General features: G+C 46.7%; 8 protein-coding genes across 8 annotated transcripts; 2 read left to right on the forward strand and 6 right to left on the reverse strand.

The window, feature by feature from the left end:
• Positions 1-784: 784 nt before the first annotated feature.
• On the forward strand, positions 785-2,463 carry BGW36DRAFT_393743 (Cupredoxin; the record flags this gene model as incomplete). Its single annotated transcript, XM_046217840.1, has 8 exons — positions 785-863; positions 924-1,162; positions 1,195-1,373; positions 1,505-1,602; positions 1,672-1,890; positions 1,925-2,038; positions 2,073-2,291; positions 2,330-2,463. 8 exons carry the CDS (start codon positions 785-787, stop codon positions 2,461-2,463), a joined length of 1,281 nt encoding a protein of 426 aa, XP_046076408.1.
• A 661-nt stretch (positions 2,464-3,124) lies between these two features.
• BGW36DRAFT_288829 (uncharacterized protein) lies at positions 3,125-4,249 on the reverse strand (the record flags this gene model as incomplete). Its single annotated transcript, XM_046210615.1, has 4 exons — positions 3,125-3,400; positions 3,475-3,586; positions 3,645-3,876; positions 3,970-4,249. The coding sequence occupies 4 exons, from the start codon at positions 4,247-4,249 to the stop codon at positions 3,125-3,127; spliced, it is 900 nt and encodes a 299-aa protein (XP_046076409.1).
• Positions 4,250-6,774: 2,525 nt separating this feature from the next.
• Positions 6,775-9,617, reverse strand: BGW36DRAFT_369267 (uncharacterized protein). Its single transcript, XM_046215107.1, has 6 exons — positions 8,816-9,617; positions 8,370-8,764; positions 8,255-8,315; positions 7,733-8,178; positions 7,359-7,666; positions 6,775-7,289 (listed from the first exon to the last, which is right to left on the reverse strand). The coding sequence occupies exons 1-6, from the start codon at positions 9,529-9,531 to the stop codon at positions 6,843-6,845; spliced, it is 2,373 nt and encodes a 790-aa protein (XP_046076410.1). The 5' UTR covers positions 9,532-9,617; the 3' UTR covers positions 6,775-6,842.
• A 1,185-nt stretch (positions 9,618-10,802) lies between these two features.
• BGW36DRAFT_369272 (serum paraoxonase/arylesterase-like protein) lies at positions 10,803-12,631 on the forward strand. The gene is made up of 5 exons (XM_046215108.1): positions 10,803-11,410; positions 11,463-11,887; positions 11,948-11,955; positions 12,045-12,525; positions 12,572-12,631. Exons 1-5 carry the CDS (start codon positions 11,160-11,162, stop codon positions 12,613-12,615), a joined length of 1,209 nt encoding a protein of 402 aa, XP_046076411.1. The 5' UTR covers positions 10,803-11,159; the 3' UTR covers positions 12,616-12,631.
• A 275-nt stretch (positions 12,632-12,906) lies between these two features.
• On the reverse strand, positions 12,907-15,696 carry BGW36DRAFT_287082 (F-box domain protein; the record flags this gene model as incomplete). Its single annotated transcript, XM_046210478.1, has 1 exon — positions 12,907-15,696. One exon carries the CDS (start codon positions 15,694-15,696, stop codon positions 12,907-12,909), a length of 2,790 nt encoding a protein of 929 aa, XP_046076412.1.
• Positions 15,697-17,488: 1,792 nt separating this feature from the next.
• Positions 17,489-20,156, reverse strand: BGW36DRAFT_393745 (DUF221 domain protein; the record flags this gene model as incomplete). The annotated part of the gene is made up of 4 exons (XM_046217841.1): positions 17,489-18,486; positions 18,535-19,696; positions 19,754-19,918; positions 19,971-20,156. The coding sequence occupies 4 exons, from the start codon at positions 20,154-20,156 to the stop codon at positions 17,489-17,491; spliced, it is 2,511 nt and encodes an 836-aa protein (XP_046076413.1).
• Positions 20,157-20,445: 289 nt separating this feature from the next.
• Positions 20,446-22,269, reverse strand: BGW36DRAFT_86339 (Phe-inhibited DAHP synthase AroG). Its single transcript, XM_046222652.1, has 4 exons — positions 22,016-22,269; positions 21,909-21,963; positions 20,948-21,850; positions 20,446-20,892 (listed from the first exon to the last, which is right to left on the reverse strand). The coding sequence occupies exons 1-4, from the start codon at positions 22,019-22,021 to the stop codon at positions 20,735-20,737; spliced, it is 1,122 nt and encodes a 373-aa protein (XP_046076414.1). The 5' UTR covers positions 22,022-22,269; the 3' UTR covers positions 20,446-20,734.
• Positions 22,270-22,403: 134 nt separating this feature from the next.
• Positions 22,404-23,499, reverse strand: BGW36DRAFT_354818 (uncharacterized protein; the record flags this gene model as incomplete). Its single annotated transcript, XM_046213568.1, has 3 exons — positions 22,404-22,625; positions 22,683-23,272; positions 23,337-23,499. The coding sequence occupies 3 exons, from the start codon at positions 23,497-23,499 to the stop codon at positions 22,404-22,406; spliced, it is 975 nt and encodes a 324-aa protein (XP_046076415.1).
• Positions 23,500-23,598: the final 99 nt, after the last annotated feature.

A 23,598-nucleotide genomic window follows, 5' to 3' on the forward strand; every position in this document is an offset into this window, starting at 1 on the left:
TTAAATCACACAAGGTCTATTTAGGTCCGCTTAATATCCGTGGCTTGCCTTGAATCTCCGGTGCCTCTGAACCTCTCACCCTGGGCTCTAGAACCCTTACCGGCTTGTTTCGGCCGCTGAGCAAAAACTAATTAACGGATCACAGTTAACGATTGGAATAAATAACGACCATATTTTGACATTTGCTGATGGCCACAGCCCATTATCATCATCATAATTATTATTATAAATATTTTTTCTTTTCAACCGAAATTTCACTAGTGGAATGCCGGAAATTTGCGGAATTTCCACGATTTTCCGCAACATAAGAGACACTGCTAAATTTAGTAGCTATTGTGCCTCGTTAGAGAAAATCGAGTTACTGCGGTTGCTGTGTATGAGAGACACTTTCAACCTCTTCTCAACAGCATTTCCAAGGGATATTACGTAGTTCATTGGTATAAATGTATAATTAGATGTTTAACTTTGTGAAATGAATGATGCGGATATTTTGTACGTGAAGGTGCATAATCTAGCCTCCCTCTATTGCTAAGGCCTGTACTTGGGGATTAAAGTAGGTTGCCTAAATGTTTCAGTTGAGCTTGCTAGGCTCAGGGTACTAGAAGCTAGAAACGGTTTGGTTTAAGGTAGAATTTGTTGTGGCTTCAATATATTGAGCATGGAGTCTCATGTACAAAGTAAGAGATGAAGATTAATTACAATGATTATTTCTGTCTCTGCGATCTAGTGCCTTTTATTCATTTTTGCTCTTTTCTGTCAGCAATTTCAATACTACACGTGAAACATGAAACTACTATTCCATTTCTCAGTATTGGCATTCACCCACGGTGTTGCCGCTGCATCATTTCCCGGGAATACGGCCAGTGATAGGAGGACCTAGTGTGAATACAACATTGATACTGACCACACTATAACCGGTCTAGATACAGGAATAATTCGAGAATATCATTTCGAGATCACCGACGTAACTGTTGCTCCAGATGGGTATCCATGGCCTGTCATTAACGGCTCCACAATGGTTGCAGACTGGGGAGATACAGTCATGGTTCATGTCACTAATGCCTTACAGTCTTCCACTAATGGTACAAGCTTTTCTTTCCATGTTATTCGACAAAACTACACCAATATGATGGATAGAGTAATACCCATTACCCAGTGTCCCGTCCCCCTGGATCAACTAAGACGTACACATAGAAAGCTATACAGTACGGAAGCTCATGGTATCACTCTCATTTCGGCTTACAGGTTTGGGAGGGAGTCGTTGGGGGTATCGTTATCAATGGCCCTGCCAGCACAAAATACGGTGAAGATGAGGGTATTCTGTTCCCCAACGACTGGACTCATCAGACTTCGCCCTCTGAGCCAAGAAAATGGTTTAATCAATGTCACAAACGTCTATTGTGCTGATGGATCTACAGCCCAGACGCGGTTTCGCTTTGATATTTCATTGACGCTTGGGACATCCTATCTCCCTGCGCGTAATCAACGCAGCTATTGAGATTAGTTTCAATTTTCCTGTGGATAATAATGCACTCACCATAATTGCAAACGAGTTGGTTCCGATCCAGCCGCATTCTACAACGATCCTTAGCATTGACATAGGTGAGTCTCTCTGTGGATAATCACAACGTGAGAACATTCAGCTTATGTACATGATATGTCCATAACCAGGTCAACGATATGACGTTATTATCACGGCGGATAAATCATTTGGAGTAGATAACTTTTGGTTAAGGGCTATTCCACAGGCAGCATGTTCAGAGAACGACAGCGCGGATAACATCCGCAGTATTGTCTACTACGGTGATTCACCAGGCATACCAAATACAACTGGATACACGTATGTTGATAATTGTGAGATGAAGATTCATCCAATCTTCAACCAGTTGTGTCCAAGATCCCTCCTTTTGAATATACCTACAAGGTGTCATTGCAATGGCGAATAAATGTGAGTATCTATTGAGATTGTACCTCGATGGGTTTACAATGCAGGTGAAATGGGACAACCCGAACTTACTTCAAATATACAATAACGAGAGTTCGTTTTTTGATTCGGATAATCCAGCTTTCAGAAGTGGACGAATGGGTGTACGTCCTTATCGAGTCCTCTATCCCCACACCGCACCCAATTCACTTACACGAGCATGACTTCTCTATCCTTGCACAGGGGACAGGGAACTACACTGCTTCTTCTTACACTACGTTGATCAACCCACTCAGAAGAGATACGGCAACGCTACCCACAGCTGGCTATCTACTCTTAACATTTCAAGCCGATAATCCGATGTTTGGTTAATGCATTGCCACATTGGTTGGCACCAGTCCCAAGGATTCGCATTACAGTTCGTGGAACGATACCACATCATTCGAGATCTAATCGACGAAGACAGTTTGACAGGCACATGCGAATCATGGAATGCATTTTCAACGGACAAAGTTGTTGAGGGAGACTCTGGCATATGAACTTAGTAAATTGACTACGTAAGAGGGGGAAGGAACAGGAAGCTAAGGAAATAAATGTATTAATTTAATAATTTCTTAGCTTATCAAATACTAAATGTCTGTTGACTAATCTTATATAAATGCAAAATATTATCTATCGCTTCTATTATGCTCTATTTTTTAATTTATGTTCTATGAATATGTATATAATATCACTGGTTTTGGGGTAAAAATTACCTTGCAAATCCAAGATAATATTCCTGTATCTTGTTACGTTGTATTGAGGTGTGTCGGGTATGATATAAAATTCAAAAGATTTTAAAAAATTTGTAATTAGACAATTTACCTAGTCTGTATCGTACCTGTACACTGACCAGTCGATTTTGGTCCTTAGGTACGCAAAAAAAGGGCTTTGCTACCTGATGACCCTACGCTAACTACTAGAATGTTTTGTGAGCTACTCGAGAAACAAGACGACATGATTGCTCTTGGGCAAATCCGCGATTATGTGTATGTTTTTGAAGCTCAATATATGAAATTGCATGTTTCTTTTCTTATCTTCGATTCTTGTCCCTATGCTGAATACTAGGTCTAGAATCATGCCAGATGCTGTTGTGAGAGTTTTACTCGGGGCATTTCAAAGTTTGCTTCGGAACTTTCCTTTTCCAAAGCCGCAGCACATTCAAACATATTTAATCGAATGGCGCAAGGTGCCAATTTTTTCTATGCTGATCTCAACCACGTCTCCGTCTTGCAAGAATCGAGGCGGCTTCATAGCCATTCCAACTCCCGATGGAGTTCCCGTTAAAAGGATACTCCCAGCAAATAAAGAACTTCCTTGACTACAAAAAGCGATAATTTGAGCCACATTGAAGAGCAAATCCGAAGTAGTCCCTTTCTGACGCAGCTCGCCATTCACTTTTGTTGATAGGGCCAAATCAAGACCATCGCGGATGATCTAAGGAGGAAATTAGAATGGTTTTAGTCCGATATTTCCCTCATATCATGCTTAATTAAGAAATTGTAGCTAACCTTGGAAGATACAACACATGGGCCGACAGGACAAAATCCATCAAAACTTTTCGAGAAACTCATCTGTGGCGGTGGGCTTGTTCCTACCAAATCTGGATCCATTTGCCATTTTCTAGCTGCTGTTAATTATTCTCCTGCCATTGTCCCCGAAAATGACATCCCGTCCGTACCTTGCAGATACATCGTTTGCAATTGAATAACCAAGAACATAATCCAAGGCATCAGCTTCAGACACGTTCTTGGCATCTTTACCGATAACAACGACTAGCTCTCCTTCGTAATCTGCTTGCTGATCCTGCGCAATTCTAGGAATCTCTGTGACATCTCCATGATCGGCAAGGGCGTTGTTGAGCTTTGGGAACATCGTTGGATATTTTGGAGGCTTAACTCCTAGTTCCTTGACTATTTCAAATAGAAAGAACAAACGAATGAAACGTGTTAGCGTCTAAAATTTCTTCGTCTCTTCGGCCAGGGGTACAGGGGATTGGGATTTACGATGACTCTTATAGTTTCCACCGATACATCGGATATCTGGAACAATCTCTCGGACAAGTGGTCCTAAGAGTTTTTTGACAGGAACTCGCTCGTTGGATATTTCATACTCTGTTGACAACGGATTCCCCGTAATTATACGAGCTTCCAGGGACAGTGGCTCAGCGGTATCTTCCAGGCCGGAGGCACCAGCAGGCAAAATGGCGTCTCCAAAGTAGGTGCGGTTATCATTGCCATTGATAAACCTAATTAAATAGGACCATCCATCGCACTTGGAAGTCATCATAATAAATTATGAATCATTTGCGGGAATCCCAATCTATCAGTTTTGCTGGATGATTGTGTTGATAGACAAAAGGTTTTGAAGACCCGCGACCCGCACTGTGTACAGAGTATTCTGATGCATATGGGCTATGAGAGGAGGATTTATTACGGATCATATCTAAAAATTCTTTGATCCTAGATCGGTAGAACCTCTCGACAGCTAGGATGGATGATCCGTGGTTGCCCTCGGTGGTCGGCAAAGTCAGGAAAAGGACGGATTTGACCTTTCCGGAAAAGTTGAACGAAACGGCTATAGTCTCCATTATAGAGTAAATCTAGACTACCCCCTTAACAAGAACGGATTGACGCGGATAGCGAGCTTATGAAGTCACTGCAGCTGCTCTCTACATGAGCTCCAGAGGATGCCCTGTTTCAATTTCAACTCAAACTACGCCATCTTGCACTCCCGCCTTAGCGGTTTGTATCCAAGGAGGTACGTCGTGTGGACTGCTAAATTAAGGTAGAAATGCGTGGCCTGTGCCATATTACACATCCTGTAGGTATAAACAAACTATGGAGCTAGCCACATCTCTACATATAAGAGGAAGGTGGAGCGGGTGCAATAACAACTAAGGAGACTCTCTAAGTGCCAATTGGACGACATCAAATCAACCGTCGTCGTTATGATAATAAAGCTTATAAACTAAATCAAAGTTAACATTAACTAATGTTTATGGGATATTATAAATACCTAGACAGCCTGTCAAATTGGACATCAACAAACGACTAATTTGCTTTACTGCCTAATTAGTTTTCAATCAAAAATTTACCATGCTGTATATTCCGCAAGGTTTGACATTGCTGCTCACAGGCTTTTCTCTCTGAAATACAAACTGGTAAGCAGGTAATTACTGGCTACCGTAATCGTATCGGATTTCACTTCTTAGGTGTTCGTTATGCAGAGCAGCAGGAGCGATTACCTATTCTCAGATGTTTGATAAACTGGGGAGCTAATCAGCAATTGCTTACGGTTCAGACTGCACCCAAAAATATAATCTTGGGGGTACGGAAGCCTGGTTGTTCCTCAACATCTTCACTACTTTTATCCCTAAGACCAACATTGAACTGCCGGGTGCTCAATTAAAGTCTGTCATGTTCTACATACATGGTGGCGCGTTTCTCGTAGGCGCAGGGTCACTGTCAGAATATGATGGAGGAAATCTTGCTTCGAGAGGAGATGTCGTCATCGTAACGATAAACTATCGCCTTGGAGCGTTTGGCTACCTTGCATTGATTCTATTGTGACAGCCTAGAGGATGGCTTAGATGCGTTCTTGCCCGAGGCAGTGGGCATGTACCGAAAGGCACATTTAGAAGTAGTAGTGTTGAAAACCAAGACTTGATCAAGTAGATATAAAAAGCGACATTGATGCAATTTATTCCGTTGAATACCAGATTTATTGGAAGTCAATCTAATCTTTCTGCTGTGTATATAAAACCTCAAGTTTCCTCAGGATATAGAATGACAATCATCCTTTCTCTGACTTACAACATTAACAAGTGAACGATCCGTGCTAATGGACAATGAAATTCATTTTCAGAGTATGATAGAATGTTTTAAACCCATCTTATTATTCAGGTCACGTAGCTGCTCCAAAAGACTATTGAAAGCCTTAATATCTTCTGCATCCAAAAACCTTAATCCCACAAAAATATATATTGATTGCTTATACATGGAGTCTATCAAAAAAACCTCAAAATTTGATCTCCAGTGACCTTTATTCACAAATAAGAAAATAAGCAAAACTTCCATCTTCATCAGCATAAAAGTGATATCAATAATCTAGATGGTCACCTAGCCTCATCAGTAAAGCTTGAGTCAAGCTCAGCCTATCTAATCTCTAGACCCTCATGTCTATCTAGATATTTATAATGTCTCACTTGGTTACCAAGAGACCTGTATTTACGTGGTGTTACAGATTGCTTTAATTAGATGATTCCCTATATCCCATTTAGAGAGGTCAACTTAATACTTATATCCTCTAATACAGTAAAATCTCACTTAAGTTAGTTCCAACTTTTCTTTGTCCACATAAAATCATTTTCATTTCGAAATGGCATATCCTCATGGTCTACATCATTCGAGATTCATCTTCTCAATGAGGTAATCAATTTTCATGAAAGTATAACTTGATTATATAATTCATACACTTCATAAAATTTACCTATCTATACTGTTTGTTCTATCTATAGATCTTATCTAAATATCCATGAATATTCTCCAGCTTACCACAACCCAACGTGGATTGGACTTCTCTACTCATTGCCCGCCAAGAAATGGGTAATGGGTGGCCCAGTTGGGTAGACCCGCGGCCGTGGCGAGGCCTATACCTGAGATCGCGTGGTACGACTGAGGTCCGTCTGACTGGGAGTATCGATCATGCATTGTTAGAATACCTAACACTGATACATTAAAATACAAAGGTGAAGTGAAGAAATAGATGGTTGTACGAGAAGGAAGGGAGTAGAGGAGCAGGATCCTATGTAGATGACTAGATTGCCCGATCGAAATTGGGATTAATAGCTTGCAAGTTATAAATAGCCTGACAGGTTTCATTGACCGGCATTCCATACAAAATTTAGCTCGTTATCGAAACCACAAATCGGCTGGGTGAAACCAACGCCAAATGGCGCAATTGATGGATCAAATGGGTGTGCCAGCCAGCTCTGGTCGATTTCGAGGGAGGTATCTGGCTGCATTGGAGCATCTTCACCATGATTGCGGCCCGACTCTTCCAAATTAGAAAAAAAGCCAACCCCTAGTGAGGCAGCTTGCGGATTAGAGTTACTACTTCCAAGTATAGACCCATCTGATCTGGACACTTGAGGAATGATAATAAATCTCTCTCTAAAGCCTTGGGTATAAGTCTCTAGGAGAGATGCAAAAACCCCGGCAAGATGAACATCATCAACACTGTGTAAACGGAGAACTCGCGCACTCTGGTCGATCAGGTCAAGCGAGGCGTTCAGTTCATCTAGAGGGACGCCAAGCGCAAGTGCCTGGTGGTCCCAATTTGTCTAAGTCTCAGAGTACCTTTTCTATGAATTTTAGAGGAGATTATGACATACCTTTAGTAGGAAAATGCATGTAGAGATAACACGAATATATACGCGGACAGGGAGAAATTTTAATCTTCCCATCGGCGCAAACCCTATGATTATACGCAAAACCTCTTTTGCGCTATCAATGACATACTGGATGAACTCACAATCCTTTGCATTGACATCAGGAACAGCGAATAAAAGTACATCAGGAAGACCTGGTATACTTTGATAATTCTGAATTTTCTCCGCAACCGCCTGTAAAGAGAAAGAGTACAGGTATATTTTAGCATATAAAAAGTCTATTAAGAAGAGGTCTTTGAGAGGATCTTCGACTGAGAAAGGAATACGACATCAGCATGAATTTTACATATATCAGCGAAGAGGGAAAAAGCCCGTACCGAGTATTTGTTCATACTTTCCCCACCAGCTGTCTAGCATCGGCTTGAAGTGTTCTAAAATCTGCTGATATCTACCATTTGAAACCAATTTCTGGGTTGCACTTTGAGATGAAAAAAGAAGGTCTGACGATGTCCTCATTAGTCTCGACAGGTCTACCGAGAGGGACATCAATTGGAACCATTCACGGTCGTAGTCGGTAGTCGATTTTTTAAAGGAATTGGTAGGAATAGAGAGAAGCGATTGGGGAATGAGTGGTGCAAGTCCAATCCTAAAAGCTAGCTGGTTGGTATACATGTATAGCAGAATCCGTATACGACGACGTCTTTGAATGGTAAACTCTTCAATGGTCCCAGGGCAACCAGCAGAATCCGATCCTGAGCCATCTTTATCTTCATCGAAAACTTGTAACTCCTGTCCAATGCTGACAGCGGACTGGGCAAGAGACCTTGATGAAAATACTCGCATTAGGCTTCGCTTTCTTTGCAGACAGTCCTTTAAAGTCCGTTCAAAGTTACACTCACCATGACATTCTGCCTGACCGTCTCATCGGCTCCACTACCCCTTCCAACCACCGGCTAGGGACTGCAATAGTTTGTCATTTCGAGTGCCTTTTCAAAGGAAGATTATTCTACCTACTTTTTGAGGGTCTGTCGGATTCATTATCCTGGGCCTCATCATCGTCGGAATCCCACGCCTCTATATCCGGTGGCATATGCAGGGAGCGCGCATGCCAGTCGACCAGTAAAAGAAGGCCCTCTATGGTGCCTAGTCCACGCGTCGCGCTCTTAATCCCTTTCTCCTGGCCCCAAATCACCTGTTGCAACAGAGACTGGCTGTATCTCCAAAGGCGGTTATGAAGGAAATAACTGCGCGACAGCCACCCTTCTACATCCAAGACATGATATCGGGTGGAAAGAGTAAGAATTACTGTACACAGGACAGGCTCTTGTTTGACCAACAGGTGGTAATTTGATGGATGGCGGTAGAAATTGTTGGTCGCCGGCGAAAGAGGGCCCAAATTTTTGAAAAATCTCCAAGTCGGTTAGTGAAGTAATACGGGTTACTACCGTCCGAATACATACAGTTCAACATATGTGATAGCTTCCTGCGCCGTGAGCCACCTTTTCCTAACAAACTTCAACTTACCAAATGCTCTTACAGCGGCGTCGGAAGGTTGTGCCACGGGAAAAGTTTGGAATACTCTCTGAGAAGTAGAGCTAGCAGAAAGAAGGCCGCCTTGTTGCTCTGACATCGAGCTGCGATAAGCATCCGAGCCGTCGATCTCCGACCTTATGCGTCGGGCAGATCCATCGTTGCTGTGATGGGCTTCGGCGGCCTCAAACAGCAAGTTCAGAGCATCAGTTTGGTTGTAGAGCACCGTGTGCGTAACACGATCTAATAATTCGGTAGCAGGGGATTCAGTCTGTAGCTGACTTGATATCGAAGGCGCTTCTCGCCGGTTTGTCTCGCTCCTGGGAGGAGTGGCTGTGGGCGATGATTGGGAGCAAGGCGGCTGTTCTACATTCAGATGGCTGTCTGCAGCTCCAAAATGACTGGACTCCGCCGCATTGGCTATATGAATGCGGGCCTGATTTGGATGCTGAGGGGAATAGGCTGATCGTTTTCGAGAGCGTTCTGCTGTGAAGACACATTCCTTTCGTTCCCGCGTGCAGCGGAGACACGCCGTGCGGGATCCCGAAGCCGCCTCAGGCACTATGCAGCGGGCCTTCCGACGGCGGCAGCGAACACATGCCTGGTAAGCACGAGTCGGAAGCTTCACCGTGGTTGAATCTGACATTTACGATTGTATTGGCCTTGGAGGAGTTCTGCGTGATTATTGTTGGGGGTAGGATGGGAGTGGGATGGACGAGGGAAGGCCACCGGCAATGTTCGGCATTTTTGTGGTTTTGGTTTTCAACGTGGAGCTCACAATACAGTATATACAGTTTCATTGTTGACCGTATGGTAAGCGTTACAGGCCTGGTCTATCCGCTCTCAGGAAAAGTGCGGAACGCAGCCGAGTTAGCCCATCAGGCGAGAGTCCCATTACGGAAGCTGCCCTAGATCCCCCAAGTAATCTTGAGAATCCCTATTCTCTTCGTAGTTACATGTTTATAGCGGCGGCGGTGGCGTTGAGCCTGTCAACTGTTGCCGTTGTTCTCCCGGTCTGCACAAAGTCCTGGTTACACGATGTACCCAATTTGAGGATTATATTTTGATCTGTCTCAACTCGGATTTTTTTCCTTTCGCAGGGTTTATGATCTATGCAGGGCATATAGAGCAAGGGGCTCATCAGTGGAACATCTCGGTCGCGGATTTTAAGCGGCTCGCTGAGATCCTGTCCTATGTTTCCTTAGACATTAGACAAAATAAAACTGACTCGAGGGTCTATATACTATCCCATCATTTTAGGTGCAAAAGTTGCACTTCAGTTGCAATGAAGCGATCATTTGCGGTTCATAACGTGAGAAAGTATTCTGGCTGCATGAAGTTCGTTATGGACAAATGTGTTGTCCTTCTTCGCTCTGATTCTAAGTTTTATCTGTGCCAGCATTTCCCGGCGCAAGCTTTGGAATCTTGGGTAACAATGGGTCTATAAATGAAGTAGAAGAGGTTCCTTAAGATGCTGTAGAATTCTAGGTGTAGATTGTCTTGCTGATCTTAGAAGTAATTACGTCAGTAACTTAGAGACTGCAACTATGGAGAGCGAGATAATTAGAGATGTCAATGGGTATAGATGTACCTATATACTCATGCTCTTTTTATAATCTCTCATAATTTGCGCGTTAACTGGGACATGGATTGTATATTCAATCATCGTTTCTTTTTTCTATGTAGTATTCTTCTTAAAGATTTTAATTTCTATATCGTTGACTAGAGCTATGACAGAAATTGTCTGCTAAAGCTACCTCAATATTAGCTGTCTTTGTATCTATTAAAGCAATCTTGTGTATAGAATACATTGCCCGCCGAATTTTATGTACAACATTTGAGACTATTAGTCTGCATATGTACCCGTAGCATACCCATTGATGTTAGTCGCCACTGTCTCAAAGTAACTCCTGTGACCAAGTTTTATCCTTGCGAAGCGACTATGCCGATTCATTGCATAGATAGGAAAGTCAATGAGGGGAAGGACGCCTGGCATCAATCTATCCGACAGGTATTATTGCGTCGGGCCTCGGCTCAACAACACTACAACTGAATAGGACATCAATTGATAAATCGATCATTTCAACAACCATCGGCTATGATTTGGGCTGAGTGCAGGAACTGCTGTATCTGTCTCTTCTTCGATTTAGATAGACAGACTACCTATCCACATTCCAGCTGTTGCGATATCCACAGTCACGTGTTTCAACATACCGAACATCATCCTATATCCATACTTATCCATACTTAAACATTCAACATAAATACTTCAAAATGGCGCTCAAACTCGCTGGCGGCATCATAGCCCTGCTAGCCGTGCTCTTCCAATTCGTCGTCAAAGACATCCTCTTCACAACTCTCGGCTACGGCCGAGACCTACAATCAATCGACGAATTCCCATACTCCTGCCGCCGCATCTACCACCCCCTGCTCGACAGCTGCGAGGATCTATGGCTCGATGATTCCGGCCGCCGACTGTATGCCGCCTGTTCGGCGATTAGCAGTCGCAAGCACTGGAATCCCGCGTGAGCGTCAATCCATATCTCTCCTAACAGTCTCTCACTAACCAGATACCAGTGCCGACAAACTCAACACCAGTGGGCGAGGACTCACGGATCACATCTCTGTCCTGAACATCGACGAGCCGGGCCCTGAGAAGCTCTACGGCGTGCACGAGCTCCAGCTCACCGGGCCGTACGCCAGCGCCACCGGCGGCCGCGAGATCGATCTGCACGGGTTCGACGTGCAGGTTCTCGACAATGACGAGGGGCGGCTACGTTTCTTCGTCATCAACCACCGGCCAGTGAGCGCCATCTCCTCGAGCCCGGTAGACGCTCGGCAGCACGGCGCGAATTCGACCGTGGAGGTGTTCGACCTCGTGCGCGGGGAGACCGAGTTGCGATTTGTTCGAACGATTTCTGATCCGGCTATTCAGACGCCAAATAGGCCTGCTAGTACGGGCGATGGGGGGTTTGTAGTTACGAATGATCATAGCGCGAAAGGTACGTATGGCTCTTGTTGTGTATGACTTGTGGTTAGGGTACTGATTAGGTTGAATGTAGTTGGTTTTGTAAGTCACGCTCTCATATACATATGTACTCGTTATAAGCAAGTACATATGTAATTATAGGTTCGGCCTAATATATGTATGATTCTCAGCGCCGTGAACTCGATCTCCTCCTCGGCGGCGGGAGCATCGCGTATTGCTCCGCGACCAGCAAATGCCACATCGCATCCAACTCAGGATTCAACTTCCCCAACGGGATTGTACGGGGTGCAGATGGACTGTACTACACGCCCAGCGCGATGACAGGCGAAGTCTCCATACACAGGCTAAGCACTAACCGCACGCTCACAAAAGTGGGTGAAATATATCTAGGGATGCCGCTTGATAACCTCTCTGTTGATGCGGAGGGGGATATCTTCGCTGCGGGGTTTCCGAAGGCGCAGAAGATGTTGAAGGCGATGGGGACGCCGGAGACGATCGGGGTGCCGACGACGGTGTGGCGGGTTCGGAGGAAAGGGGGTGAAGGGTTGGGGTTTGAAGTGGTGAAGGTGTTGGAGGATAGGGAGTGTAGTGTGTTGCCGGGGACGACGTCAGTGGTGCATGATGCGAGAAAGGATGTGTTTTGGCTGGGTGGTGAGTGTATACCTCTACATAAATACATGAGTGCTTACAGCTGCAGGGCCGACGTCGAATTTCATCAGTGTTTGTGAGAGGCGTGGTTAGTCGAGAGGTTGGAACAGGTTCATGCGTTAGCAGAGATGAGATCAGTCTGATAGCAATTAACGTAATACTGAGTAAATGGTGTATTTATATACAATCTATAAAATTGAATATCCACAGTATATCAGCTAGCCACAAATAGCTTGGACTGTCGAAACAGGCTATTTGTGGAAATGTTTTATACATCTGTATCAACGCTCGTGAAACATAACTAAAAGCATAAAAATCATCATCATCAATCGTATCATGAAGACTATGTCATGTGAATATATATCATGCAGTACACGCTAATATTCAACGCCATCGTCCAGAAGGATTCGCCGAGGACGTCGACCAGACTGTATAAAATCTTCTAATTTCTTGCGGATCGTACGACGCAACGTCGTGGAATTCGGTATTTTCAGACTCGCTTGCTGGCGTGCATGGCACGGTTGAACAACCACGTTCTGTATCAGCGTGATGGTTAATCCACTGGCCGTCGCGGTGGCTGAGTTCAGGGATCTTCAAGTCCATAATGCACGCGGCGAATGAGGTACGGCGAGGTCTATTCGCAGGGCCGTGAGCGCTGGATGATGGCCGGGAGGGGGATGCTATAACAGATGACGGGAGCATTTCGGTATTTTTGACGCCATCGGCGGGGTTGGAATTGTTGTTCTTCCACATGTTCAACAGCTTCCGGTCGAATGGCGCTGGTTGGCTCAGTTGCTTTCGCTTGCGTGTGGCTTTGACTGGTAGTGGTGAAAGCAGGCCCGATTCCGCACGGTCAACCAACATCGCCGAGCCAATGCTGCCGTCCGATGCGATGCCCATGGATTTAACAGCAATGTCAACGACAGGCCGTTTCTTCGAGGTATGGGTATCAATGTCGAAGATACGCGCTTCACCAGACGCACCGAATGCCCAGACACGCACTCCGCCACTCGACGTCTGAACTGAGAGTTCAACGACCTTTTCCATACGGCCGATCTCTTTGCCATATATCTTCAACGGCCAGAGCATGGCGGTTGGCCGATAGCTCACTCGCAGCAAAAACTCCCAGTCGCCGTTTTGGTTCTGCGCGAGACTGCCGCGTCGTTTGGAGTTACGTTCGCTGTCGAGAAACCAGTCCCTAGCCAAATCACTGTCGCCCATCACGCCATCGCCCTGTCGCTCTCGTTCCCGTCGAAGGACATTATACACGTCAACAGGCACAGTGTATAGGACAAGTCGATCTCGATATGCCGCCACAACCCGCAGTCCCCAATTCAAGTCCGACCCGATAGAAAAAACAGTAGGAACGCATTCCTCTTTAAAACTAATGTCGTTGCCGAATGGAGGAATACAAATCATAGCCCGTGTCAAGTTTGTGGGTCCACCAATCGGCGCATCTGAGCCAATGCAAAGAAGACCAGAGACTGGCTCGATGAAAAGGATATGGAGGCCGTCATTCACCGGGATCGCGCGATAGTGATGACAATGTGTAGCTTTTACAAGACTCAAACGACCATTCCTCCGAGGAGTCCAATGCGTGAAAGAGTTTGCGTTCGAAGTTAGATGAAATTGGCAGATGACGTCCTCGCCGTTGGCTGCTCGATGGCATTGACAGCCAGAAGCACCCGGACCAGCAAGCGATGAAACTAGTCGGAGCTTCGAAATATCGTCAATCTCAATGCGATTTGGTAGGAAATGCAAGACCTCGGCAGGCTGCGAAAGCGGGAAGAGCTTTCTCGAGTCTTCTTGGGTTCGTTCGTCAAACCAGTGTAACTCAATACCGGAACCACATCCAAAAGCCACGCATCTCCGACCGGGACAGATTGACACGCTTCGCGGGGGATCTTCCTTCGAACAGAGGTCGTGGAAGTACTTTCGGGGCGTACGGGTCAGTCGATTCATAGTTCTGCGATTTGAGACGGTACGCGGCGGCATAGGCGGTCGGCCGTCTGGCGTAGCAACTTCTTCAATTGCCGCACTGGAGGCAATCGCCTCGCGGATTTCATTCAACGCCACAGCTTCATTTTTAGGTAGCTGTTCATTGCCGGAGTTTTGACGCAGTAGCGACGATGTTCGGTCTCTGGATGGATGAACAGGAACACCCTTAATATCACAGATCATGCCAATCCGTCCTCGCAGTAACGCTGCAATGACAAACTTCGGCGTGCTAGTATCAATAGTCGCCGATAACACTTCGTATGGGCATCCGATACTCGACACTGGTAAAATGTCAAGATCGTTGTCACCAAGCATATCCTCCAGTTCCCGTCCTGATGGTCGATGAGGGCGAGTGTCGCCTCGCCTTCGGTTCCCGAGGTAGTAAACATATATCATACAGCCCGTCGCTGCCAAAACATAATGCCCGCAACCGCTGACGTTGAACTTGATGGAACGCGAAAATGCCGGGTCTCTAAACGCAGCAGTCAATCTTGGTGCTGGGCCAGTGAACATATCGCGTGACAGGCCAGGCGACTCTTTGGGGAGCGACTCGCGAGATAACTGGCCAAAATCGACCATTCCAGTCGATAAAAAGCCGCTCTTCTCGACATTTGCCTTTCGGCCGGATAGCACACACTCGGTTGAGAAACGCTTGCTTAATCGCCACACAACGCTCTCTTCGACACCGTTGGCAGGATGATAAGACTGGCAGTCCTGCTGCCATGCATCCCACCACCCGGCCCTTTTGACCATGCTCTCCAAAAGCTTCTGCTGCAAACTGGCCCGCATCCATTGCGAACAAGTGCGTCGAGCATTGTCGAAATCTCTCGGGCTAAGCATAGAAAAGATCTGAAATAATATCTCCGGGGGCGCGATATTCGCCGCTGAAGGCAGCTGGTCGACTGGGTCCTGCCACCCGGACTCAAAGGATGGCGATTCACTGCCGGAGTGGACAGGGCTCGAGCCACCAGAGGCCGAACTGCTATTTTCAGAGAGTCCTGTGTCTTCCGATGTGCAGGGGGAGGAAAAGTAGTCGTTCTTCTCGAGGTGTACCGGGGTGGCGGCACGGTGATCGGTCGCGTTTAAAGCGACCGTTTCTGGGCTGTTCATGGTCAGAGAATCTGGCGAAAGCCCTGGGAAGGGCTCGGCGTCCCAACTCAATTGCTTTTGAGGCATGCCGGCCCACCACGACGGATTCATGTCGTCCATCAATAACAGTATATATATGAGTGTGTGTAGGTATGTATATGCTGTATAGACAATTATAGACAATAAACAAGTGTCGAAGGTCTAGACTGCAGCCTCCGTCGGCGAGTCGGTGAGTCGAGCCAGCAACAGTAGGCGAGAAAGCGGCCAATCTAGCCTGGATGAAACAAGCAAGACGCGAAACACAGCCAGCTCTGCGCTGGCATTTGCGATCTCCTCTCCCCTTCCCCTGTTTTGTTGACGGCTTGCTCGCTCGTATCGAAGGTATACTATCAGACAGAATCAGACGCCCGCGTGACTTGCGGCGGGACGACGGGGCGGATTTAGCCTGGCATTAGCTGTTAACTAGGCATTCGCCGTCGACTTGGACAGGGTATATATATACACGACAGGTATGTATAGCGGTGAGACCACGGTGGTATGGGAGATATAAGAATATCGGAGACGAGAGAGCGGACACGATGGTAAAATAGGGAGAAGAGAGGGGATAACAGGGAGAGAGAAAAGGATTCACGCTGAACCATAGAGGAAGGAGACGCAGCCATGGTTCGGCTAGAGCATATAGTAGTTACTTAGTGCCAGGCTCCGGCTACGTCAGCGCCCGCCCACCGGCCGCTTCTCATTCGATCTCGCCACTGGAGATCACCTTTCTCCTCTCTTCTCCTCCGGCTTCTAGAGACGATCGAAGCCAGCCTGCCTTCTTAGCCGCGGTCGCCGACTTTTTACAAGAATGAGGTGGCTGCAGACCGGGTTGTACACTACTGGCTGGATGCACAATGCATGCATCCCCGGCAGTAGTGCGACGCCACGATTATCATCCTTGTGGACGGTACAGTACTAGCGATATTATCGTTATCATTATGATTATGAAATGATAATCCTATCTCGGATACAACCGTCAACAGTCGCCGCGCCACTGGTAGTGATAGCTGACGCTCGCTGGAATGTCAGCCCACTGCCATACATATGTACTTTCTTCCATGTCTCACATGCAAGTACGGTCAGTATTACTCAGTAAGGATAAACTCCGTGCAGGCGCATTCCGCAGGTCGCGTGCGGCGGGATATTCTTTTCCCTTCCTCCTTGCGTTGTATACTCGACCTTACATGTGTACTGCGGTGTTGCGAAATCTCCGATGCACATACTACACACACACACAAACAAGTAACGTTTGAACTAGTCGCATTCAAGAGGAGACATGGACTTGCCACTATAGGTAGCACCTACATACATGTATCTCGAAAAAGAAAAAAAGAAAAAGAAACGTGTAGATATTTAGTTGCTTCTCCACGCGTGGCTCGGATGCCATGTGCTGCTGATAGCCATGTCTCGCTAGCCACATTCTCAGTCAAAGTTAATGTATATACTTACATGTCCTATCGTAACCAATTATCGCAAAAGTTAGTTATCAGTCTAGAAGCAGGGAGAACGCCTGTCACTGATGATGCGGATATCCCGACTCGCCACTTTCTCGCTTGTTGAAACAATTCACATTCCTCAGTACTATCGAGTTAATTTGATGTCGGGTTAATGTTGCTTAATAATAATATAGGGAAGAGGAAGCGAGGAAGACATGGCTGCATGATGCAAGGAATCAGTCTTGGCGGAATAGATCGGTGTGTATTCGTTTAACTAGGTATAACAACAATATAACAGTATTACAGTAGAACAGCACAGGTGGTATCTCAACGATAGAAAGAAAGTAAAAGTAACGAGGGATCGGTATGTACAGACGTAAACACGAACATATCAACAAGAGAGATTAGACAGCACCATTATTACTCTCATCATATGTACTGGGCCGGACCATAATCGAGCCATCGGTACTAGGAATCCATGGCCCGTCGAGCGGGATGGTCAGGTTCGGGTTCACGTATTTCTTCAAGCGTAGGCCTATCTCACGACCGCCGATTAGAATAAGAAGTGAGTCGCGGTCGAGGCCGGAGGGAGGGGAGACGAGGGTCGGCGAGCCGAGCGAGTTCTCCGAGTCGCCGTTGTTGTTAGGGTTGTCTGGGTCGATGCTCCGCAGGGCGATGAATTTCATTAATGGCTCGTAGGTGCGTGCGAAAAAGTAGGTGAACCAGACAGTCGTCACGAGGAGAGGGAGGAGAAGCAAGGACTTGGTGACGGCGCGACGAAGCGCAAGTGAGCCGATCACAGCGAGTTGGAAGAATACCAGACCCAGAAACACTCGGCTGCATATCATCGGCCACGCTCTGCCGGTCGAGTGTTGCTGGTGATCCATTGCATACAAAAGCTGATACTTGTATATAATGTGTCCAAAGAAGAAGTACACCAGCCCACAGAGACAAATCAGCCAGGAGCTGGGGAAGACACTGTACACGATGCAAATGACTAGGATCAGAATTGTTTGCGGGATAGAAAAGCCATAGCGAAATATCGGCGGAGTTGATAGTTCCGCATAATCACGGGGGGTTTTGGCCGACAAGACGTTGATGGGATACATAATCACGCTTCCGAATTCTAGCAATCGAAAGGGAAATAGGCCGAGTCCTTGAAGAATGATCAGGTTGATATAAAACCGAGAAAGGTCTTCCAACGATCTAGCAAGTGCAAAAGCAATTGTGGTCGCATCTTTGAATGATTCTTGTAGCCGTTTGAGCAAATCCCAAAAGTTGGACGCCGAACCAAGCACTGTGAAGAGGAAGAATAGGTTGAAAAACGAGAAGAAAAAGTTCTTGGAAATAAGAGACAACTCCCTGTCTCCTCGAGATGTCATACCTTGAAGACTTGAGAGCCCTGCAATACTGTTAGTTCTGGAAGCATGTAAATCAGAATGCCACCTACAGCTATACAAGAACGGCACCGCGACCGTCAACGAAGACCAAAAAAGCGTCGGCATACCTGTCCGAACGAGTGATCCCACCAGTGGATGCCGTACGAGAGCATCTGCGAGACCAGGGATAGCCTCGTGCAATGTGCTCAAGTTCAATAGCGACACAAAAGGCACCAAAAGTACAGACCAGAACACGGTCAGAAAGCCAATAATTACGGTAATCGACCAGGACCGATAAATGCGATTTGAACGAGATATATACGTGTTCTTCCATACCACATCAGCTGGAGCTGGGGCAAGGGTCGCCCCCATCTGCATCGGATTAGGGTCGAGAACAGCCTGTACGGCCATTTGACACGCCGCAATCGATTCCATCGTGACAAACGCAAGCCCGCTCGTACTGTAATCCTTCTGCCGCACAGATACAATGTTTTCGTCCAGTCGACGGAGCTTTTCTTCGAAATAGTCGATCGAATCGACATTCTTGTACCGCAGTCTCAACGGACCATACCACATACGATGCTTCGGACGCCCGTCATCATGTCTCCTAACAGGGACTCTTCCATCTTCGCTTCCAAGAAGCTGTGAACTCTCCGTCCCCGACTCGGACCGAATGCTCTCTGATCTGACGCGCGCTGCATGCACCAGTGGCAGCGTATCGTTGTACCTTTGTCTCTGCTTGTAGCCAAGATGCTTTGTCCACGCTCGCTCGAGCTGCTTCAAAATTTTCTTCCGCTCTTCCATCAAAGAATCCAATTCGTGCCAGTTTCGACACAAAGAAATGATCTCTACTTTTCCAATTTGCAAGCTTTCCACGTATTCCTTAATCTTCTCTTCCGATCGCAATTCCGGAGGGATACCCGACAGTCGAATTGTGCGGTCGGTTGTTGACGTCTGAGTTCCTAGATATTTTTGCCTTATACCAATAATCTTATTCGTTTCTTGGATGAGCAAATAAACCGCGATACCGGTAAATACGTAAGGGAAGATGACGTAGATCCACAAGTAAGTAGGATCAGTCTTGTTCTTTTCATCGTCATCGGTGGGAGGGCGGTCGATTCCGGGGATTCCTGTTTTGCCAATATATCGCCAATGCAGGGGTGAAATGATAGTCGCGGCGAAAAAGAAAGTCGCTGAAAGGAACCTGAGAGCAAACTTGAAGAACGAGAGGAACTTCAAGCATATGTTAGGGCAACCGTACAAATTTCGCTCAATCAGTCTCACACTCACCACATAAGCATCCAGCCCTGCCGAGTTCAATATCTCTTCGTCGCCAATTCTATACAGAACTGGGAGCCAGCCAAACAGGGTATCCGGCAATTCAGGCAGCGACGAGGCAGCATTTCGTCGTCTGCGTCTCGCAGCATACAGCTCAGCCCACTTCGGTCGCAGAAGCTGTGCAGAATTCTGTCAGCAAGCTCATCAAATAGCTGCAAGTTCAACTCACACAAAACGAAAAGAAGGCGACTAATCCCAGTGTAATACTGATAACAAACTGCGTCAACAAGTCCCGTTGGGTGTCGGGTTCCCAGTAGCTGGTGTCGTTGCCGGGAACTGCTGTGTTTTCTATGACGGCTTGGAAAGCTGCTGTCGCGGTGTAATCGATCATCGGACTCGCAGTAATATGCTCCATGGTGATATTACGCCGACTAAGGCCCTTTGTGAGGCCCTTTGCGAGGGGGTTATCACGGCGAGTGTGTTGTCTACAAGGTCATGGGAACCGGAAGCTCGGATGTCGGTAGAGAGCGACAATCGAAAGGACACAAGTATAAAACAAAAGATAAATAATCAAGGACAGAAACTTGCGACTAGAACAAATACAGAGACAACAGCCATGCTATCCAGCAGTCTTCTGTGGAATCTTGAATGCTGCAATGTTTTTGTGTCGCCTTCGATGATCTCAATGCGGGTCTGCGCTAGTCCGTTTAGGGACTGCAGCCTCAGGCACCATAATTTGACTTTATAACTATTGCTTTACTATTTTAGTCTGCTAGCATTTTCCCACTGATTTATTGGTTGATATGCAAAACTTTTGTTTATTGCAAGCTGACATCTAACTGTTCCCAGTCTAGAGTATACGGTATATGAGAAAAATAGAGAGACATCACAGGGGAATCCGAAACGAAGATGTCATCATCAAATCTGAATAGCGAAGGGAAAAACGTGCTGTCTCGCAATAGACAGAACTAATTTGAATGCCAATTTTGATGCCTATGCTGATTTACCGGAAAGAACTTGCTGGCGCGTTCGCACAGCCTGTGCCAGGCCCTCGAGCACCGTCTCGGTGTCTTCCCAGTTGATGCACGCATCGGTGATACTGACGCCGTACTTGAGCCCAGCTTTTCCCTCAGGGGGAACTTTTTGGTTGCCTGCACCATACTTAGTTAACTTTACGGGATTCAAGAAAAATTAACAATGGCTTACCCTCGTTGATGTTGCTTTCAATCATCACTCCCATAATCCCCGTTTCGCCAGCCGCGATCTGCTCGCTCAAAACAGCTGCCACCTTGGGCTGGTTCTTGTGATTCTTCTCCGAGTTACCGTGGGAGCAGTCGACCATGAGACGCGGCGGAAGGCCCTTTTCAACGAGCTTCTTCTTTGCATCCGCAATGCTCTGCGCGTCGTAGTTGGTGCCCTTCTTGCCACCACGCAGAATCACGAAGCAGTCCTCATTACCCACTGTCCCGACAATAGCGACAACACCCGGTTTCGTCACCGACAAGAAGTGATGCGGGTGCTTTACAGCCCCGATGGCATCAACGGCAACATCCAGCGATCCGTCAGTGCCGTTCTTGAAACCAACAGGGAAGGACAGACCCGAGGCCAGTTCTCGATGGACCTGGGACTCGGTGGTGCGGGCACCCACGGCTCCAAGGGACAGACAATCGGCAGTGTACTGGGGAGAGATCGTATCCAGCATCTCACTGGCAATTGGCATGCCCTTGTTGGTCAGATCGACGAAGAGCTGGCGGGATGTGCGCAGCCCCTTGTTGATCTTGAAGCTGTTGTCAATATCCGGGTCGTTAATTAGCCCCTTCCAGCCGACTGTTGTGCGGGGTTTCTCGAGGTAGGAGCGCATGACAATGAGAAGAGAGTCTTGGTATTTCTCCTTCAATTTCAAGAGACGATCGCAGTATTCGAGGGCCATGTCGGGGTCGTGAATTGAGCAGGGGCCGACAATCACGAGCAGACGGTTGAGCGGGTCGGCACCTTGGACGACCGCAGCGGCTTCTTTGCGGCCTTGGAGCACGGTTTTCTTGGAGTTCTCGGTCTGGGAGATTTCATGTTGGAGCAGATTAGGAGGGGTGAGAGGGTTGTATCCTCGGACTGTATGTTCGGTTAGAGAAATACAGTATGGAAATTATCTTTAGCAGTAGTATAGTACTTCGGTGGTCTTCGGGATGGTCAGCGTTGCCAACGTTAGGGTTGTCAATGAAGAACTGCAACGGTCAGAAAGATGCCTCCCTTCACTGTCCAAACTGTATGACTCACCGACATGATGGAGAAATTGACCGTTCAACGCGGAAACAGACGAATTGTCGACCGTAGTGTAGTCTACCGCAAGACAAGCAGCGCTTCAAAACAAAAATAGGATATTAATCAATATGTTAAGCAATACTGAAGAATAAGAATGACACAGATGAAGTATCAGAATATTAATTTTAAAGAAAGCTTGGCTTGTGACAACCCTTTGAAACGCCGCAGCGATTTCGGAAGCCGAATTGGCTTCAGGCATGCCCTGCCCCGCTCCATGACGCATTTTTCTCTCTGCCGTCAAGCCAATCGCTGGTCTCCAATTATTACACAACTACAACTGTATTCTTCTTCACGACACTGAGTCTAGATATTATTATCAACATAATAACATCACCACACAACCTCACTGGTTCTGTCGCAGCATGTCGATCATCCTCTGGCACTCGCTCATATCCTTCTGCAGCTTCTCAATGTATTCCGCCTTCAGAGCATCGATCTTCACTTGATGCATGGTAATGGCTTCCTGTGTGATCTCTGCAAGCCTAGCTTCGAAGAATAGCTGTGCGTTGGCGGGGAAGTCATTTAGAAAGGCGCTGTTCTTCCGCGTGAGATAGCTTGTCATGCGCTGTACATATCAGTTAGCTGTGCAGTTGCTACAAGTACTAGTAGAGGACTGGCGTACCTGGTTTGTAGATGCAATACTCTCGACAACTTTCTCTAGGCTGTTTTCAGTGGCCAAAACCTTAGAACCGTTATCAGGCAAGGCGATAACTTGGCTCGGCTGTGTTGCGGGCATGGATGTCTCCTGAATTGGCCGTGCAGGCATAGAAGCTGCATTACCATGGCTCTGTGTTGAGACTCCATTGCCCTGGCCTTGTGCTGAGGCTCCATTGCCGTGGCTCTGTCCTGAAATTTTGCCATTCTGAGACACCATTTGTACCGGGGGTTCAACACGTTTGGCTTCAACGACGGGAGCTTGCTGATCGCTCTTCTGGCTGTTCTCCATCTCCACAAACAGAGTGTCTATATGTGCACCGTTGATATCCGAGTTCATGCCTGACATGATATACTCGGTCTGTTTCTTAAGACAGTCTCCTGTCTTATCAGCCGCAGCACGACGAGGACGCTTCTCTCTGAGATTCCGGTCTTCTTCGCTTGATTCGCTGCAACCTGAGCTACTACTCTCGAAGACAGGGGTACGGAGTCTTTTACGAGTCTTTGGGGGTGGTTTGGCTATTGACGCTGGTGACTTCTGGCTGTTTTTCTGGCTTCCTGTTTCATCAGTCATTAGCAGTCAAGTCAGTCTGACAAAAGCAATTCAACAGTTTAGATGTACCGTTGCTTTCCATGTTGATATTAGCCTGATGATTCGGCGTGCCAGGATTGCTCGGCAGATGAGGCGTCGAAGAGGGCTGGGGTGTGGAGGAGATATCTGCACGAGGAGTGTAGCTTTGAAAGGCCTTCAAAAGGTCACTTCTAACCTGCTGTCTCGATTGCATCGTTGGGCGGGCTTGAGTATTGTCTTTAACGAATCCTTAATGAACAACCTAGCATGGAAGGATGAGGTGGGTGCAGGCTGTAGGATGAGGATGGAAGTA

The sequence above is a fragment of the Talaromyces proteolyticus genome, assembly GCF_021365285.1.
Source record: "Talaromyces proteolyticus strain PMI_201 chromosome Unknown BGW36scaffold_2, whole genome shotgun sequence".
NCBI lineage: Eukaryota > Fungi > Ascomycota > Eurotiomycetes > Eurotiales > Trichocomaceae > Talaromyces > Talaromyces proteolyticus.

Bases quoted from the DNA above. Each gene is read 5' to 3' on its own strand.
- BGW36DRAFT_369267 (XM_046215107.1), bottom strand. From the start codon at position 9,531: ATGTCAGATTCAACCACGGTGAAGCTTCCGACTCGTGCTTACCAGGCA. The intron at 7,667-7,732 runs GTACGGGCTTTT...TTCCTTTCTCAG, and splicing joins AAAGTATGAACAAATACTCG to TCGAAGATCCTCTCAAAGAC. The intron at 7,290-7,358 runs GTATGTCATAAT...TGGGACCACCAG, and splicing joins CATGCATTTTCCTACTAAAG to GCACTTGCGCTTGGCGTCCC.
- BGW36DRAFT_369272 (XM_046215108.1), top strand. From the start codon at position 11,160: ATGGCGCTCAAACTCGCTGGCGGCATCATAGCCCTGCTAGCCGTGCTC. The intron at 11,411-11,462 runs GTGAGCGTCAAT...ACCAGATACCAG, and splicing joins CGCAAGCACTGGAATCCCGC to TGCCGACAAACTCAACACCA. The intron at 12,526-12,571 runs GTGAGTGTATAC...TTACAGCTGCAG, and splicing joins GGATGTGTTTTGGCTGGGTG to GGCCGACGTCGAATTTCATC.
- BGW36DRAFT_86339 (XM_046222652.1), bottom strand. The intron at 21,851-21,908 runs GTACTATACTAC...CCGAACATACAG, and splicing joins CCATCCCGAAGACCACCGAA to TCCGAGGATACAACCCTCTC. The intron at 20,893-20,947 runs GTAAGCCATTGT...AGTATGGTGCAG, and splicing joins TGAAAGCAACATCAACGAGG to GCAACCAAAAAGTTCCCCCT.